Source organism: Zootoca vivipara, chromosome 15, assembly GCF_963506605.1.
Source record: "Zootoca vivipara chromosome 15, rZooViv1.1, whole genome shotgun sequence".
Classification (NCBI taxonomy): Eukaryota; Metazoa; Chordata; class Lepidosauria; order Squamata; family Lacertidae; genus Zootoca; species Zootoca vivipara.
The window spans coordinates 25,306,182-25,321,909 of record NC_083290.1 but is presented as its reverse complement, the minus strand read 5'-3'; the positions used below and the strand labels follow the sequence as shown (position 1 = coordinate 25,321,909).

At 48.3% G+C, this 15,728-nt stretch overlaps 1 protein-coding gene across 1 annotated transcript; it reads right to left on the bottom strand.

Moving 5' to 3' along the window:
- Positions 1–2,036: 2,036 nt before the first annotated feature.
- C1QTNF5 (C1q and TNF related 5) lies at positions 2,037–13,654 on the bottom strand. Its single transcript, XM_035139719.2, has 3 exons — positions 13,533–13,654; positions 8,337–8,567; positions 2,037–6,635 (listed from the first exon to the last, which is right to left on the bottom strand). Exons 2-3 carry the CDS (start codon positions 8,554–8,556, stop codon positions 6,118–6,120), a joined length of 738 nt encoding a protein of 245 aa, XP_034995610.1. The 5' UTR covers positions 8,557–8,567; positions 13,533–13,654; the 3' UTR covers positions 2,037–6,117.
- Positions 13,655–15,728: the final 2,074 nt, after the last annotated feature.

The following is a 15,728-nucleotide window of genomic DNA, read 5'->3' as shown; positions in this document are numbered from 1 at the left end:
ACAAAGAGGAAAGAACAGAGAGAGATTACAGTATTCCCTTTCTCTCGCATAAAAGGAGCAGTACAACTCGCTATCATCAAAAGAAATGGATTGTTGGCATGCCTGAGATAGATGAAAAGGAAGTGCATTTTATTGAGTGCTTCATTATCTTGCGAAATTCCGCTCCACAAGAAGTTAGGATAAATATACATGGAGCGTGGAGGGCTATCAATGGCTACTAGCAGAGTTAAGGACAGGAGCAGTTTACCTTTGCTTGGGAGACTGGGTTTCTCTCAACCCCATTCTGCACGATCTGTAGACTCAATGTTATCCCTCTCCCCATCTGTTTGAGACAGTGGGGTGGCGAGATCTTACCTGGCACCTCCAGGTAGCAGGTGAGAGGACAGGTAAAAAGGTAAAGGATCCCTGGACAGTTACGTCCAGTCAAAGGCGACTATGGTGTTGCGGTGCTCATCTCGCTTTCAGGCCTAGGGAGCCAGTGTTTGTCCACAGACAGCTTTTCGGGTCCTGTGGCCAGCATGACTAAATCGCTACTGGCGCAACGGAACACCATGACGGAAACCAGAGTGCACGGAAACGCCGTTTACCTTTCTGCCGCCGTAGTACCTATTTATCTACTTGCACTGGCATGCTTTTGAACTGCTAGGTTGGCAGAAGCTGGGACAGAGCAACGGGAGCTCACCCCGTCGCGGGAATTCGAACTGCCAACCTTCTGATCGTCAAGCCCAAGAGGCTCAGTGGTTTAGACCACAGCACCACCTGCACCAGGTGGACAGACCATCTGACTAGTCACAATGGCTAGGCTCTACCTCCACTCTTGGAGGCAGGATATCTCTGAATGCCAATTGCTGGGAATTTCAAGTGGGGACACTGCTACTGTTGCTTCAGGTCCTATTGTGGGTTTCCCATTGGTTGAGAAGAGGATGCTGGACTAGATGGGCCACTGGCCTGACCTAGCAAGCTCTTCTTAAAGATTCTTATTGCTAAGACCCTGGGCAGCTGCCAATCAAAGCATAGGATGCTACCAGTATTTTGCAGGAGGCATTCAAATGCATGCCAGGAAATGTAGGCTTGCACAATTAAAGCGGGCTATTGTCCGTCACCCCCAGCATTTGTTCCCATAAAAAATAAACAAAATCCAGGGAAGCTATGAAACTGGATATCCTCCTTTTGCTCCAGATCCCACAGCCCTCTTCACAGCTGAGTGGGGAAAACAGTAAAATATTGGCTCGTGATGCTGCTGCAGTCCCATTGCAAGATGCAGGACACAGCGTGTCTTTGTTAACTGGCTGACACAGCCTGGGGCTCTGGCTTTACAGCCCAAGCGTCATTGGCAACAGATGTCTGTCGTCAGCGTTGACCCGGGCGATGCTTTCCCTGAGCAGGGAGGTCGGGGTCAGCGCTGGTAAAAACTGAGATCACTCCAGGTCAGCCTGAACTCCACATCTCCCATTCCTCTCTAAGCTCTCCTTCCAGTTGAAGTATCTGTGTCCCCCTATATACCTATCCCTCAGCCCCAAACCAAGTCCTGTGTAAATGGCCTTGTAAAAACCCTGCCCCACCCACAAAGTCCAATCAAATCCAACCACCTGGCTTAGCTTGGCAAAGAGCTAGACAGAAATTGCTTTGGTATCACAGATGCTGGCGGAAACCGACAAGGTTCCTTCTTCCCAGCGTCCTTGGAGCCTCCAGGTGAGACCAGAAATCCCAAGGAGGTTTGCAGCTCGCTTGGACACTGGGAAAGTTCTGCAGCTGGGAGTAGTCCAGAGACATTAGGGGAAAATGAGTGCAACAAGGCCTATTTTGGGCAAGAATGCAGAAAGCATGCTTCCTTCCCGTGCTAAAAATAAAGGACCTTTCTTCCAAATTGGGTCACTGTTCTCACACTGGAGAATCTGGGACCAGAGGGAGGCAAGCTGACTGGCCCCAGTCCCTGTCACAGCTCTGTAGGAAAGGCTGAGCTGTGGCTATCCGCACACAATGCTTTCTGTGGGCAACACTTGGCACTGGTAAATGGGTTTTTTGGGGGTCACTTGTAGATAACCACAGAACCCAGGCTGCCTTGCTCCCTGCCCCCAGAGATAGAGTCATAGAACTGCAGAGTTGGAAGGGGCCACGAGGGCCATCTAGTGCAACCCCCTGCAATGCAGGAATCTTTCACCCAACGTGGGACTCGAACCCACAACCCTGGGATTAAGAGTCTCAAGCTACGCAGCAAGTCCATCAAGGGCTTCTGCAGTAGGCTGCACCTTGTGAAATCAGGCTGAGGGCCACACATGCACCATTGGCTGCAGTTTTCCCAGCCCAGATTCAGAGGAAGCATTACAGGACGTTGGTCATCAGGATATCGGGTCGTAATGAGCATTGGCCTATTTGCATTGAGTTAGCATGTTCATCAATGACGGTATCACATACCCATTCAACTACCCCAAATTCCAATACACCTCTCATCAGACAGGTTGTGGGAATAAACGAACTTTCCCCCATCTCTGGTGGGAAAGCCCACAGGTTGTGTCACTCTGGAATGAAATTTATTAGATTTCAAAGATTATTAAAACACATATTCAAATATCTACTCAGTTATTCCTACTAAATAGGTGGACAGATACTTTGAAGACATTTCACCAAAATGAACTTTTGACACAGATGCTGCCAGGATTGCTATACCACTGGCACCCCCAAACTTCAGCCCTCCAGATGTTTTGGACTACAATTCCCATCTTCCCCGACCACTGGTCCTGTTAGCTAGGGATCAAGGGAGTTGTAGGCCAAAACATCTGGAGGGCCGCAGTTTGGGGATGCCTGCTATAGCACAACAGTGGAAACCGTTTTAAAATACCTGACTATATCCTTATGGTACCTTTTAAAATCCGTTTCACAGCCTCCAACATCCAAAGAAAGGTCCATGTTGAAGGAATAAATATATGCAATCTGGCTTAGGGGTTAAATTGATGAATTCATCAGTTCAAAGACAGGGAATGTATCAATAGGTTCTTTAATTTCTAGTATACAAGAATTGAAACAGATGAAGTTTTGCTCTATTTAACTCTGTTTAATGCGGGGGGGGGAGGACCCAGGTGGCGCTGTGGTTAAACCACTGAGCCTAGGATGTGCTGATCAGAAGGTCGGCAGTTCGAATCCCTGTGACGGGGTGAGCTCACAGGGAAGGTAAACGGCGTTTCCATGTGCTGCTCTGGTTTGCCAGAAGCGGCTTTGTCATGCTGGCCACATGACCTGGAAGCTATACGCCGGCTCCCTCGGCCAATAATGCGAGATGAGCGCGCAACCCCAGAGTCGGTCACGACTGGACCTAATGGTCAGGGGTCCCTTTACCTTTACCTTAATGTGGGGGGGGGGGATGTCACCCACTTATTTTCTCTTTATTGGGCTGCTGTAAAATGTTGAGTCGGAAGAAACATTGCAACACCTCCCTCCAAACTGCTTTCTACCAGTAAGAAAAGATCTCTCCAAACACTGATACTCACCCCGCCATACAGAGATATGAAACAGCACCCAAATCTTTTCATTTATATTTAAGACACTTCGGAGGACTGAGAACAAAAGAGTGAATATATACATATACACATCCTTTGCAGTCAGGAATAATAGACTAACAGACTCAAATTTCCATGTAGGAAAAAAGAAATGTCATGCGTGAAACAATCGTACAAACAAAATCCATTCTAGGGTTAACTAACTTGGCCAGCAAATTTTTTTAAACTTTGGGCTCAGGGAGCCCCCTAGTGGATAACTCATGCCACACATCTATAACATATAGGGCGGCTAAACTTTTTATTGCTGCTTGGTCCATGAATGAGAATTTGTGCACCCTTTCTGATATATATATATATTCTCTGCAGTTGGGCTGTGAGCAGAGCAGTCAGCTTGCAACCTTTATCTTGCCCCGGGCTACCTAATAGGAAAGAGGCTCTTTTCCTACCAGATGGAAAACAACACAGCCTCGGTTTCCAGTCCTTTTTAGGTTAAAAATTAATGAGTGAGCAGTGATGGGCCCCTTTCATTGCTGGGAATGTTGCACAAGAAGACTCTGGATCTGTGGCTGCCTGTAGTGGCTGTTGGACCCTTCTAACAGCCACTAAAAGGTAAAGGTTAAGGGACCCCTGATAATTAAGTCCAGTTGTGAATGACTCTGGGGTTGCCACTGGAGCGGTACCTATTTATCTACTTGCACTGCATGCTTTTGAACCGTTAGGTTGTCAGGAGCTGGAACAGATCAACGGGAGCTCACTCCGTCACACAGATTCAAACTGCCAACCTTATGATCAGCAAGCTCAAGAGGCTTAGTGGTTTAGACCACAGCACCACCCTAACAGTCACTTGTTGTTGTTTAGTCGTTTAGTCGTGTCCGACTCTTCGTGACCCCATGGACCATAGCACGCCAACAGTCACTACAGGCTGCCAAAGCAAGAGAGGGCAGGGAGGCTTCTGTGTAGTGGCGGAGAGCAGGCGCGCTGCCCCCAGGGACGTGGCACACGTTTTGGGGGCGGGGCGGGTTGCACATTTTGGGGGCAGGGTGCGCCGTGCGCAGGTCATGCGTTTTGGGGCAGGGCGTGCGTTTTGGGGGTGAGGCGGGCACCCGCGATGGGGTGCCCTGCCCCCACCACCCCTATCTTCCTACGCCCCTGCTTCTGTGCATGCTAAGAAGATAACATGGGAAAAGACCCATTCACACAATTACTGTTGTTTTTAAATAATTCCTTCTGTGGCATTTTTCATTTGTGTGATTACTCTAATTTCTCTCTGCAATGCCATTAGGGCTAGGTGATATATCAATATATCACCCAAAACCGATTTGAAGTCCACATCATGATATTGGGTCCGTCATTTTTGGCCTGGGAATATATCGGGAATCAAAATGTGTGTGTGTGTGTGTGTGTGTGTGTGTGTGCTATGCAAAAATCACAATGTGGGGAAAATCATGAAGCCAGCTAATGCTTCTCTTGATTCCTGCAGCCCCTGTTAACTCTGCCAGCTCCCCTGGTATATCACAAGGTTTAGCTGGTGATATATCACGATGTTGAAAACCAGATACTGCCCGGCCCTAAATGCCATATACAAATTAAGTTTGATTTCATGGTTTAACAGGGGTTTGATCCGAGCTCTCTTGCTCTGTACCCTCCTTCCCCTTTGACAGGGAGGAGCTGCAGAAATACACCAGCCCCTACCAGTTGGACTGCTTCTGAGGAACTGTAGGAAAGGACGGCCTGTCTCTCTCTCTCTCTCTCTATACTGTACTGTACAAACAAAAGGATTTAATGTCATGCTCTGCAGTTCACAGGGCCGCCAACAGATGGCCACGTCAGCTGCAGCACGAGAAATGGCAGGGTAGCCCAGGTGAGCTCTTGAATGGCGCTTGGCCGACCTCTGTCAAACATGCCTGCAGTGAGGTTTGACAGAAGAAGGAGAGGTGCTTCATAGAGAAGTTCAGTCAACTGTGCCTCCCTCCTCCTTTATAAAAGGTGTGGAGGTTTGGGCGAGCTGTGAGGGGAGGACAAGGGGGTGTAAAGGGAGGGTGGTTAGTCAGATGATAATAATATTATTAATAATAATTTTATTATTTATATGCCACCCATCTGTGACTGGGTTGCCCCAGCCACTCTGGGCGGCTTCCAGCAAAATATAAAAACACAATAAAACACCAGACATTAAAAACTTCCCTCTACAGGGCTGCCTTCAGATGTCTTCTAAAAGTCATATTGTCATTTGACATCTGATGTGGGGCAGGGTGGTTACCAAAGGGGTAGGTGGGGCTGGCGAGCGAAGCAAGGGGGGCAGAGCCCTAAATATGTATGTGTGTGTATATATATATAGAAAGAAAACAAATCTACTCCGCAAGGAGTACACTGTTTGCTAGTGCGCTACAAAGGTCACTTTACTTCTCTGCTGCACAGCTATCCCGACCTTGGCCTGAGGGTTTGCCAGACACCTTCTGGGAGGAACCGACAACCCTATTACAGGCATTAGCTAAAGGGGTGCCACACCCCTCGGGTTAAGAAGGGCCACAGGTATCCCCACGGACGACAGCCGTGGCGGAGCTAAGAAAGGGAACGCGGGAATTCTCCGCAAATTGCATGGCGGAGAGAGGCAAGTCGTCTCTCAGGCAAAGACGGGAGAGTTTTGCCAGTAGGAGTAGACCAGGAATCCTGTGAAAGTGCTATCTGTCTTGATGCTGGAGTAGAAGCCGAGGTAGTCCCCCACCCCCACCTGCACCCAGACTTCATCCTCCGGCTCCAGCCGCACCAGGGTGCCACCGGACAACGATGTGGGCTTGGGCCAGTTCCCGTAGAACTGGAAGAAGGAGGCCACCGACTTGCCATTCTTCATAATGTCGAACTGGAGGCTCATGCGGTAGACGGTGGCATGGACAGCGAAGTAGTACAGCCCTGGAATCTCGCAGAGGAACTTCCCCGTGTTGCTGTCGTAATGTCCCTGCTCGTTGACCAGCACCACGTCGAAGACGATCGGCTCATCGGCCAAGGGAGGGCTGCGAGACTCGGAGCGCTTGGCGCTGAAGGCTGAGCGGGGAGCCACTGCGCACTCTCCCGGAGCCCCTTTCTCTCCGGGGAACCCATTGAGGCCAGGGCTACCTCTTTCTCCTGTGGGGCCCACTGCTCCTTTACGGAATGAAAAAACAACAACCAAGGACAGTGTTAGGATATGTTTGAGAATGGAATACGGATCTGATGTGTTTTCACCCTGGAGAGGCTTTAGCACGGATATGGATGGAAGAATTTAGTACTATGCAATATGGAGTAATGGTGACGTGAATTAACAGAGGTAAAACTAAAAGAAACAGATGGCTAACATTTATTAATATTTATGGAACCTGCCTTGGACTTTTCCTAGGGAAAAGAAACGAATGATTCTGAGGCACCCTGACTTTAAAGATATTGTTTAACAGAAAGTGGAGAAAATGGATGTTTGCATGGACTGAAGGTTTTAAATATTATTATTTTTTTGCATGGACTGAGGGTGATTTTATATACAATGGTACCTTGGTTTTCGAACATAATCCATTCCAGAAGACCGTTCGAGTTCTGAAATGTTTGAAAACCGAAAACTCAGTACAGAAGCCTCAGAATGGAAAACTCAATATGGAAAATTCAATACGGAAGCCGCATTTCCAGGTTGACTTCCAAGGCATGTTCGAAAACCGAAGCATTTACTTCTGGGGTTACAGCGTTCGAAAACTGAAATGTTCAACAATGAAGACGTTCGAAAACCGAGGTACCACTGTATGTGTGTGTGTTTATCACACACACACACACACACATATATTCCTGCGCATAAGACAACCCCCAACTTTTCCAGTTAAAATATAGAGTTTGGGATATACTCGCCGTATAAGAAATACGACCCAGCGTATAAGATGACCCCCGACTTTTGAGAAGATTTTCCTGGGTTAAAAAGTAGTCTTATATGCAGGAATGTACAGTGTGTGTGTGTGTGTGTGTGTGTGTGTGTGTGTGTGTATTATTACATATATGTAATATATAATATATATTACATACACTTACACACACACACATTTTCTGTATCTGGCAGATGGGATATCGGAAGTTCTTCACTTGCATCTTTTGCTAACTTTTTATATTTTTTATCTTACTCTTCTCTCAAAATGGAATTAGGAAATTTTGTAACATTGAGCAGCGAGTAAGGAAGGGAAGAGAAACATCAAGATAGGGGTGGGTGGGAAGTAAACTTTCAAATTTGTATTAAATTTGAATTAATTTGATGTTAATTTGTTGAGGTTTTTTTTTATTTTTGAAAAGCAATAAAAATTAATTGACAAAAAAGAGAGAACTCAGAACAAAGCAAAACACCAGCTATCCCCATGTCTCGCTTGTGGCGACTACAATAGTTAGAACTTTGGGCCTTAATTTAAATGACCTCGTTTCCCTCAAAGGGGTGAGGAACTTCCAGCCCACAGGCCTTATTACTTCCGCCAGGCCTGCCCAGTTGGCTTGCAAGGCCATTTTAGCCATGCCCAGCTGCTGATGGTTGGGGCTTGCATAGCTCTGAAAACCAGCTGGCTGTCCGCATAGACAAAAATGGGTCCCCAGACAGGCTGGCCCTGCTCTATGGAGTTGATAACTTAACACAGAGTGGACTCCTTCCCCCAATACACTGAGAGACAATAATGCTGGGCTTACCCACTTCTTGGCTTCCACAGAATTAGCTTGCTTAGCATGATAGAAATGGACCTGGAAATACTAGTGCTCTCCCCACCCACCCACAACTGCCTCATCTGCACCTAAAGCCCAAAAGTTTTCCTTCAGGCCTTAGAGATCCTCCTAAGGCAGAGGTGCCCTTACCTGCTTGACCAACTTCACCCTTTTCTCCTGGCATCCCTGCTGCTCCGTCACGCCCGTCACGTCCATCTCTGCCTGGCAGGCCTTGGTTACCATGGATCCCGGGGGTGCCTGGAATTCCAGGGTGCCCAGCGCAAAGGTTGGGGATCTTATTGTCCTCAATCTGGACAGAGTCTGTGGTCAATGTAAGCAGGAAGAGGAAGAGGTAGACGGTGTACTCCATTTCTAGGCGGTCTACAGAGAGAAGGTTTGTCAAATACCTCCAAAAGGTTTCAGGGAAGTGGTTTTTTTGCAAATAGGTCCACAAATGAAATTATTTTAAAGCTTACCTGATCCAATGCATTTATGCCCCCAAAGGACCAAGTTTAGTAAACCTTCCTTGAATGGTCACCTGCATGAAATTCCTACTCGCCCTAGGTAATTAGGCCTATTAAATCTGACCCTGGGATGCCATAAGGCAGGCATAGGCAAACTTGGCTCTCCAGATGTTTTGGAACTACAACTCCCATGATCCCTAGCTAACAGGGCCAGTGGTCAGGGAAGATGGGAATTGTAGTCCAAAACATCTGGAGGGCTGAAGTTTGGGGGTGCCAGTGGTATAGCAATCCTGGCAGCATCTGTGTCAAAAGTTCATTTTGGTGAAATGTCTTCAAAGAATCTGTCCACCTATTTAGTAGGAATAACGTGAGTAGATATTTGAATATGTGTTTTAGGGGGTTCATGGGAGTTGTACAGTAGTTCCAAAACATCTGGAGAGCCAAGGTTGCCTATGCCTGCCTTAAGGACTGCTTTGCCCCCATATAAACCTGCCTAGCAGCTGAGACCATCTCTGCGTTCCCCAGCCTTCTCAAGTTTGCCAGCTAACATAGTTAACTGTTGGTGTTTCTTTTCTCCAGAAGAGGCAGTGATGGCTGCCAACTGGATGGCTTTAAAAGATTAAACAAATCCAAGACTACCAGTAGCTACAAGTTGTGATGCCTATGTACTGTCTGCAGTATGACTGGTTTAGTATTCAGTAGCCTCTGAATACCAGTTGCTGGGAATAACAAGGGGCGGGGGGAGTACTGTTCCCCTCGGGTCTTGCTTGCTGGCTTCCCACCAGTATCTGATTGGTCTCTGTGAGGATGCTGGGCTATTTAGATGGGCCTTTGGTCAGACCAAGTAGCTCGGCTCTTTTTATGTTCTCCCATACAGTTAAAACAAAACAAAAAAATCACTGCAAATAGGAAGAAGTGCAGCTGGAAAGAACTAAGCTAGAATGCTTGACCTAGACTAGACTGAGCAAGGGAAGGGGTCCAGCTCAGTGGGAGAGCATCTGCTCTGCATGCAGAAAGTCTGTGGGGTCCAATCCTTGCATTCCCAAGTAGGACCGGGAACGTCCCCAGTCTGAAACCCTGGAGAGTCATGGCCAAACTGTGTGGATAGTACAGAGCTTGATGGATCAAGGGTGCGACTCAGTCTAAGGTAGCTTCCTATGATTTTATGTTGCTCCCTGGTGCATTAGATTTCCAGAGTTTTAGTCAGTCAAGAATATTTATTATTATTCATTTATTATATGGCTATCCCACCTCCAAGGAACACAAGGTTCTCCCCATCTTTGTTTAATCCACACAACTTTCCGGCTGGCTTAATGTGAAAGATGGCGCCACTGAGCATGTGCAGAATGTCTTTATCTCACCTTCCTCATCCCACAGACCTGCAGCTAAGATTCCAGGTCCAACTGGTTTTTAATCAGGTTAGCATTCCACCTCTCCCCACAGAAATTAATCGCAGCAACTGTTTTGTGAACAGTTAGAAGAATTCCAGCAAAACCAGAGCAGAGTATTGCCTCTTAGACACCCACCCCCATGGTTTATCTCCCAGGGAGCCTCCACACCCTAATCCAACTGTAAGACTAGCAATTGTGCAACCTAAATCCATTAATGCATATGATTCCCTTGGAACAGTTGGGAGCTTCAAATGGCTCAGTATTCTCTGGCTTTCCTGAGCTGCATTTTGTGTATTTTGTGGTGAGTGATGGGGGCAGGGGAAAGAGAGACAGAGAGGAGAAAATGTGAACTGGCTCTTAAGCAACTGTCTGGGATGTCACGCTCCTTTTGTCTCCCATGGAATCAGAGGAAAGAAGTCAGAGCCTCCCAAGAGGCTAGTCCTCTAGAGGCACGACTGATGCCAGGAGCCAGCCGGGCAGGCAACACAGCCTTCAAACCACAGAATCAGCCTATGAACTTTTGTCCTGGTTTTACCCTCCTTCTGCCTGCCTGCCAGCCAGCCAGCCTGTCCTGACAACTTGCTCATCTACTTCTCCTTTCCTTTGTCATTTCTTCCCCTCTCCCTCCTCCCTCTGCCATCTTTTGCCACTTTTTGCAAGTGTCCAGGTTGTCTTAAGAGCTCCTATAAGTTTCAGCTTTGGGATTTAGCCATAGCTAATAGGACTGGAATGCAGCAAACCCATCCAAAATCTCAATGCTTTACATTCTTTCAGCATTGCCTGGGCCTAGTGAGGACTGGGGGTGTAGTGGGGTGAGTGTTGAAGCAACAATTCTTCAACATCAACTGGCTGAAGACTGGTCATGTTGTTCGGATGCCTGACTATCGTCTTCCAAAGCAACTACTCTATCCCGAACTTTAAAATGGAAAGCGTAATGCTGGTGGTCAACAAAAGAGGTTTAAAGGCTCTCTCAAGGCAAATCTTTAAAAATGTAGTATAAACACCGGCAATTGGGAAACACTGGCCTGAGAGTGCTCCAACTGGAGAACAGCCTTGACCAAAGGTGCTGTGGACTTTGAACATGCTCAAACTCAGGATGAAAGGGAGAAACATGCTAAGAGGAAGGCACATTTGGCAAACCCTCACCGTGATCAACTCCCATCCGGAAACCTATGTCCGCACTGTGGAAGGACGTGTGGATCCAGAATTGGCCTCCACAGTCATTTACGGACTCACTGCTAAGACCGTGTTCATGGAAGACAATCTCACTTGGCTACAAGTGATCACCAAAGAAGAGAAAGAAGAAGGATGTGTGTGTGTGAAGTCAAACTGCTGCATTATCAGCACTGAAGTGACCTCCTAGGGGTGCAAGCCTGGGCAGTGTGTATGGAGGTCCTGAACTGCCCAGACACCAAGACTTTTGGCCTCATTGGTGGGGTCCACAGGGAAGCAGAGCAAGACGTTTGGCACTAGCTTGGCTGTAGGAGTTGCCGTAAGGAGGTGCACAAGGCACCATCCAACCGTCTTAGGGTCTCCGGATTTGGGTAGGGTTTACTCCTTAGCTTTTTCTTCTCCCAAATATATCCAGCAAGGCAGTGGAGGATCAGAGGATGCTAAGAGGAAGGCACGCTTGGCACAAATCCACACCATGATCAACTCCCACCTGGAAACCAATGTCCCCACTGTGGAAGGACGTGTGGATCCAGAATTGGCCTCCACAGTCACTTACAGACCCATTGTTAAAACTGTGTTTATGGAAGACAATCTTACTCGGATACGAGTGATTGCCAAAGGAGGAGGAGGAGGAGGAGGAGGAGGAGGGGGAGGGGGAGGAGGAGGATCAGAGTTTTTCCCAGGTTGACAAGCCCCATCTGCCCCTTCCCCCTAAAGCACGTGCAGAAACTACTTTCTTGACCATTGATCAAGAGACAATTGGTCTTGTCCACTCAATCTGCCAGAGCCTGTCTTTGCATGCAGGGGAGGTCCCTAACTCACCAAGGCGTTGAGACCCATCAGCTACCCTCACCTGGTTTAGCCAGCCAGCCAAAGCCATTCCCAGGGTGTGGTTGCTGTCACATGCTCACAGCTTCTAGGAGCCATAGGTGAGAGCTGAGTCCAGGATGGGGTGCCCTCCCAGGGAAGGTACTACCCTCCCCCTAATACCCCATACACTCAGGCTCAGGTTGTATATATACCAGTGGTATATATACAAGGTTGTATATATCTTTATGGTACCATAAAGATACCAGTCTACGTTGTCCCTCATTCTGAGGAAACCAAACCCTGGGTAATCCCTGGTGTCCCTGGAATCTCGCATAGCTCAGACTGGGGTGGCATGCAACTGTACTAATATAGGCAGAAAAATGAGCCATTGGCATATAGTTCTGTCTTCACGGCTCTAGGATTTCTACTGGTCTGTCTGATCTACAACGGATTGCAAAATGGGGTTAATAAAACAGGCCAACTTAGCAGGACTGTTGCAATGATGTTGAGAATATAGGGCACAAGGCCCTTTTAAGCAATAAGCAAAAACCAAGTTTCACTACTGACTTTTAGTATTAGTCTCCTACCTGTGGATTGCAAGTAGCAGTAACTTTTGCATATAACGTGAAGGTTACCTTTGTCTGTGCGTGAGATATAATGGTGAATATCAGACCAGAATGGTTGACTTTCTTTCCAACCTGTGGGGCACTTGCAGCAATCAAAGGCCCTCATTCCCACACCTTCCCAAGAGTCAGAGTGGCCTAGCACATAGTGGTTAGGACCAGGAGACCTGAGTTCAAATTCTGGAATGTTCACCAGATGCTCCTCTGGGCGTATCCTGTATGTTATTTTTCAGGAAGGCTTCAAGAGCACCCCAGGAAATCTAGGTTTGCGCAATTCAAGTAGATTACAGCACTCTCTTCCCCTGGAGCAACAAATCCACTTAAAACAACAACAACAACAACCAACCCAGACTTTTGGTGGCTGAGAAAGTGGTGGGAAAATGCATTGAAAAGTGTGGGATGAATGACTAATTCATGGGAAGATGCATAAACACCCCACAAGCAAATTAGGATCACCACTGCGGAACAAATCAGAATGAATACTCAATAAAAACCGGACTAGTTCGAAATTGGAATCCAGACCACCACCACCCCACTCGCCCCTTGGTGGGTTCCGGATCAGGCCATTCTTTCTTAAAAGCCACAAACTTTGGCCATTTTTATATCAATTACCCCAAGTAAACAGCTCTTTCTTCTAGTGCATTTTGGGGGGGGCAAGGCTTTTGGGTGTCTCGGATTAAAATCAATCCCAAATAAAGCAAAATCTCCTCTCGCTAGGCATTTCCCAACTCCCGGATGATCTTCTAAAGGGATCGTGTCGGTCCCAAAACAAAAGCAAGGTGGTGTCAGCAAAGTCGGGAGAAACGGCAGCCCCAAGCAGGCAAGTTAGCAACCGGCCGCCCAGTCTCCCTAGCCCACCAGCCCGCGTGGATCTGCAATACTCACGCGGCGGCGGCGGCGCTCTGCGGCTGGGCTGGCAAGCTGGCGCTCCCGGCTGCTTGGGGAAGAAGGAGGACCGCTTACTCTGGCGAAGGAGGCCGCAAGCCAGCTCCGCCGGCCGGCCTTCTTTTCCCCCTCCCCACCCTCCTCTCTCCCTCCTCCCCAACTCCGATGGAAACCGGAGAGTTGCGTAGCGGAGCCAAGAGCTACAAGCAAAGCGGGGAAGCGCGTCGGAGGCAGAGGCGCTCCGAGGGACGGGCGCCTCTGGGATGGGGCAGAGAGGGGAGAGGAAGGCGGGAGGGGAGGGAGGAGGAAAAGTCAGGAGCCGGCAGGGCGGCGGAGAAGGGGTCATAGTGGGGGTGCGGTGGGAGCGGGGAAATCCGGGTTCAAATTCCCCACTCAGCAGTGGAGGCTCACTGGGTGAGCTCGGGCCAGCCCACGTTGCCTCTCAGCCTGGCCTACCTCGCAGGGTGGTTGTGCGGGGAGAATGAGTAGTGGGGAGAAGCAGGTGTGCCGCCTTGAGCTGCTTGCAGCAGGCATGGCCAAACTTGGCCCTCCTGCTGTTTTGGGACTACAACACCCACCATCCCTAGCTAACAGGACCAGTGGTCATGGATGATGGGAACTGTAGTCCCAAAACAGCCGGAGGGCCAAGGTGGGGTGTAAATAAATGTTCTCTATAGTTCCAAGGGGACGCGGGTGGTGCTGTGGGTTAAACTACAGAGCCTAGGGTTTGCCGATCAGAAGGTCAGCGGTTCGAATCCCTGCAATGGGGTGAGCTCCCATTGCTCGGTCCCAGCTCCTGCCAACTTAGCAGTTCAAAAGCACATCAAAGTGCAAGTAGATAAATAGGTACTGCTACAGCGGGAAGGTAAAAGGCATTTCCGTGTGCTGCTCTGGTTCACCAGAAGTGGCTTAGTCACGCTGGCCACACGCTGGAAGCTGTACGCCGGCTCCCTCGGCCAATAAAGCGAGATGAGCGCCGCAACCCCAGAGTCGGTCACAACTGGACCTAATGGTCAGGGGTCCCTTTACCTTTACCTTATACTGTAATTCCAAGGAAGCGCCTCATAAAAGCAATGGTGGGATGAAAGTTCAGGAAACCCATCTCATCAAACGCGAAATAGACAGGACTTTCACTGGCATGGGCTGTCACTTTTAAGAAGTTGTGCTTGAGCTTGGTTTTTCCCTCCTCCCTCCTATTCCCATTTTCCTCTTGTGTCACATATTTTTAGATTGTGAACCTAAGGTCAGGACCATCTTAGAATTGATTTTTGTAAGCTGCTCTGACTCTGACACACCTTTTGGCTAAAGGGTGAGTCAGAAATGCTGTAAACCAGTCATAGGCAAACTTGGCCCTCCAGAGGTTTTGGGACTACAACTCCCATCATCCCTAGCTACCGGTAACAGGACCAGTGGTCAGGGATGATGGGAGTTGTAGTCCCAAAACATCTGGAGGGCCAAGTTTGCCTATGCTTGCTGTAAACAAAGAAAGAAGAAGTGGGTTGGTGGTTCCATTTCCTCTTTGCCCATCATTTTGGTTTTTTTTTACCTTGAGCAGACACTAGAACAGGCATCCCCAAACTGCGGCCCTCCAGATGTTTAGGCCTACAACTCCCATGATCCCTAGCTAACAGGACCAGTGGTCAGGAAAGATGGGAATTGTAGTCCAAAACATCTGGAGGGCCGAAGTTTGGGGGTGCCTGCACTAGAACTTACTTTCTGCCAGAGCTCACCACAGGAAAAGAAGTGTCTTTGAGCATGTACGGAGTGCCTGCTGCTCATCACTTAACAATAACTCTCTTCTCCATATGAATCTAACATTAGAGGAGAGAAGCATCCAGGTGTGACTTTGAGGCCAGGCTGAGGTCCACTTACTCTCCTCTTGAAAAAAGTAGTAACATTAACAGACATGTATCGTGTTTTAAAAGCAGGGAGTCAACAAAACATTACAAAATATTTTCCAACCAGGCAGAAGCATAGGAGTGAGTGTACAGCAGCCTCCCACAACCTAGTGCCAACCAGATGTTTTGGACTACAACTACCACCAGTCCTACAGCCAGGATATCTGCAACCCTTGGGGGTTCCCTAAGCCTGCTCATGCAGCACTTCTTTCATGTGGGGGTGTTGCTTTGGCTACCTAAAGGCTCCCCCTCCATTTGAGTTTGCTATTAGAATATAGGATAAGGATGCTGGGTGATA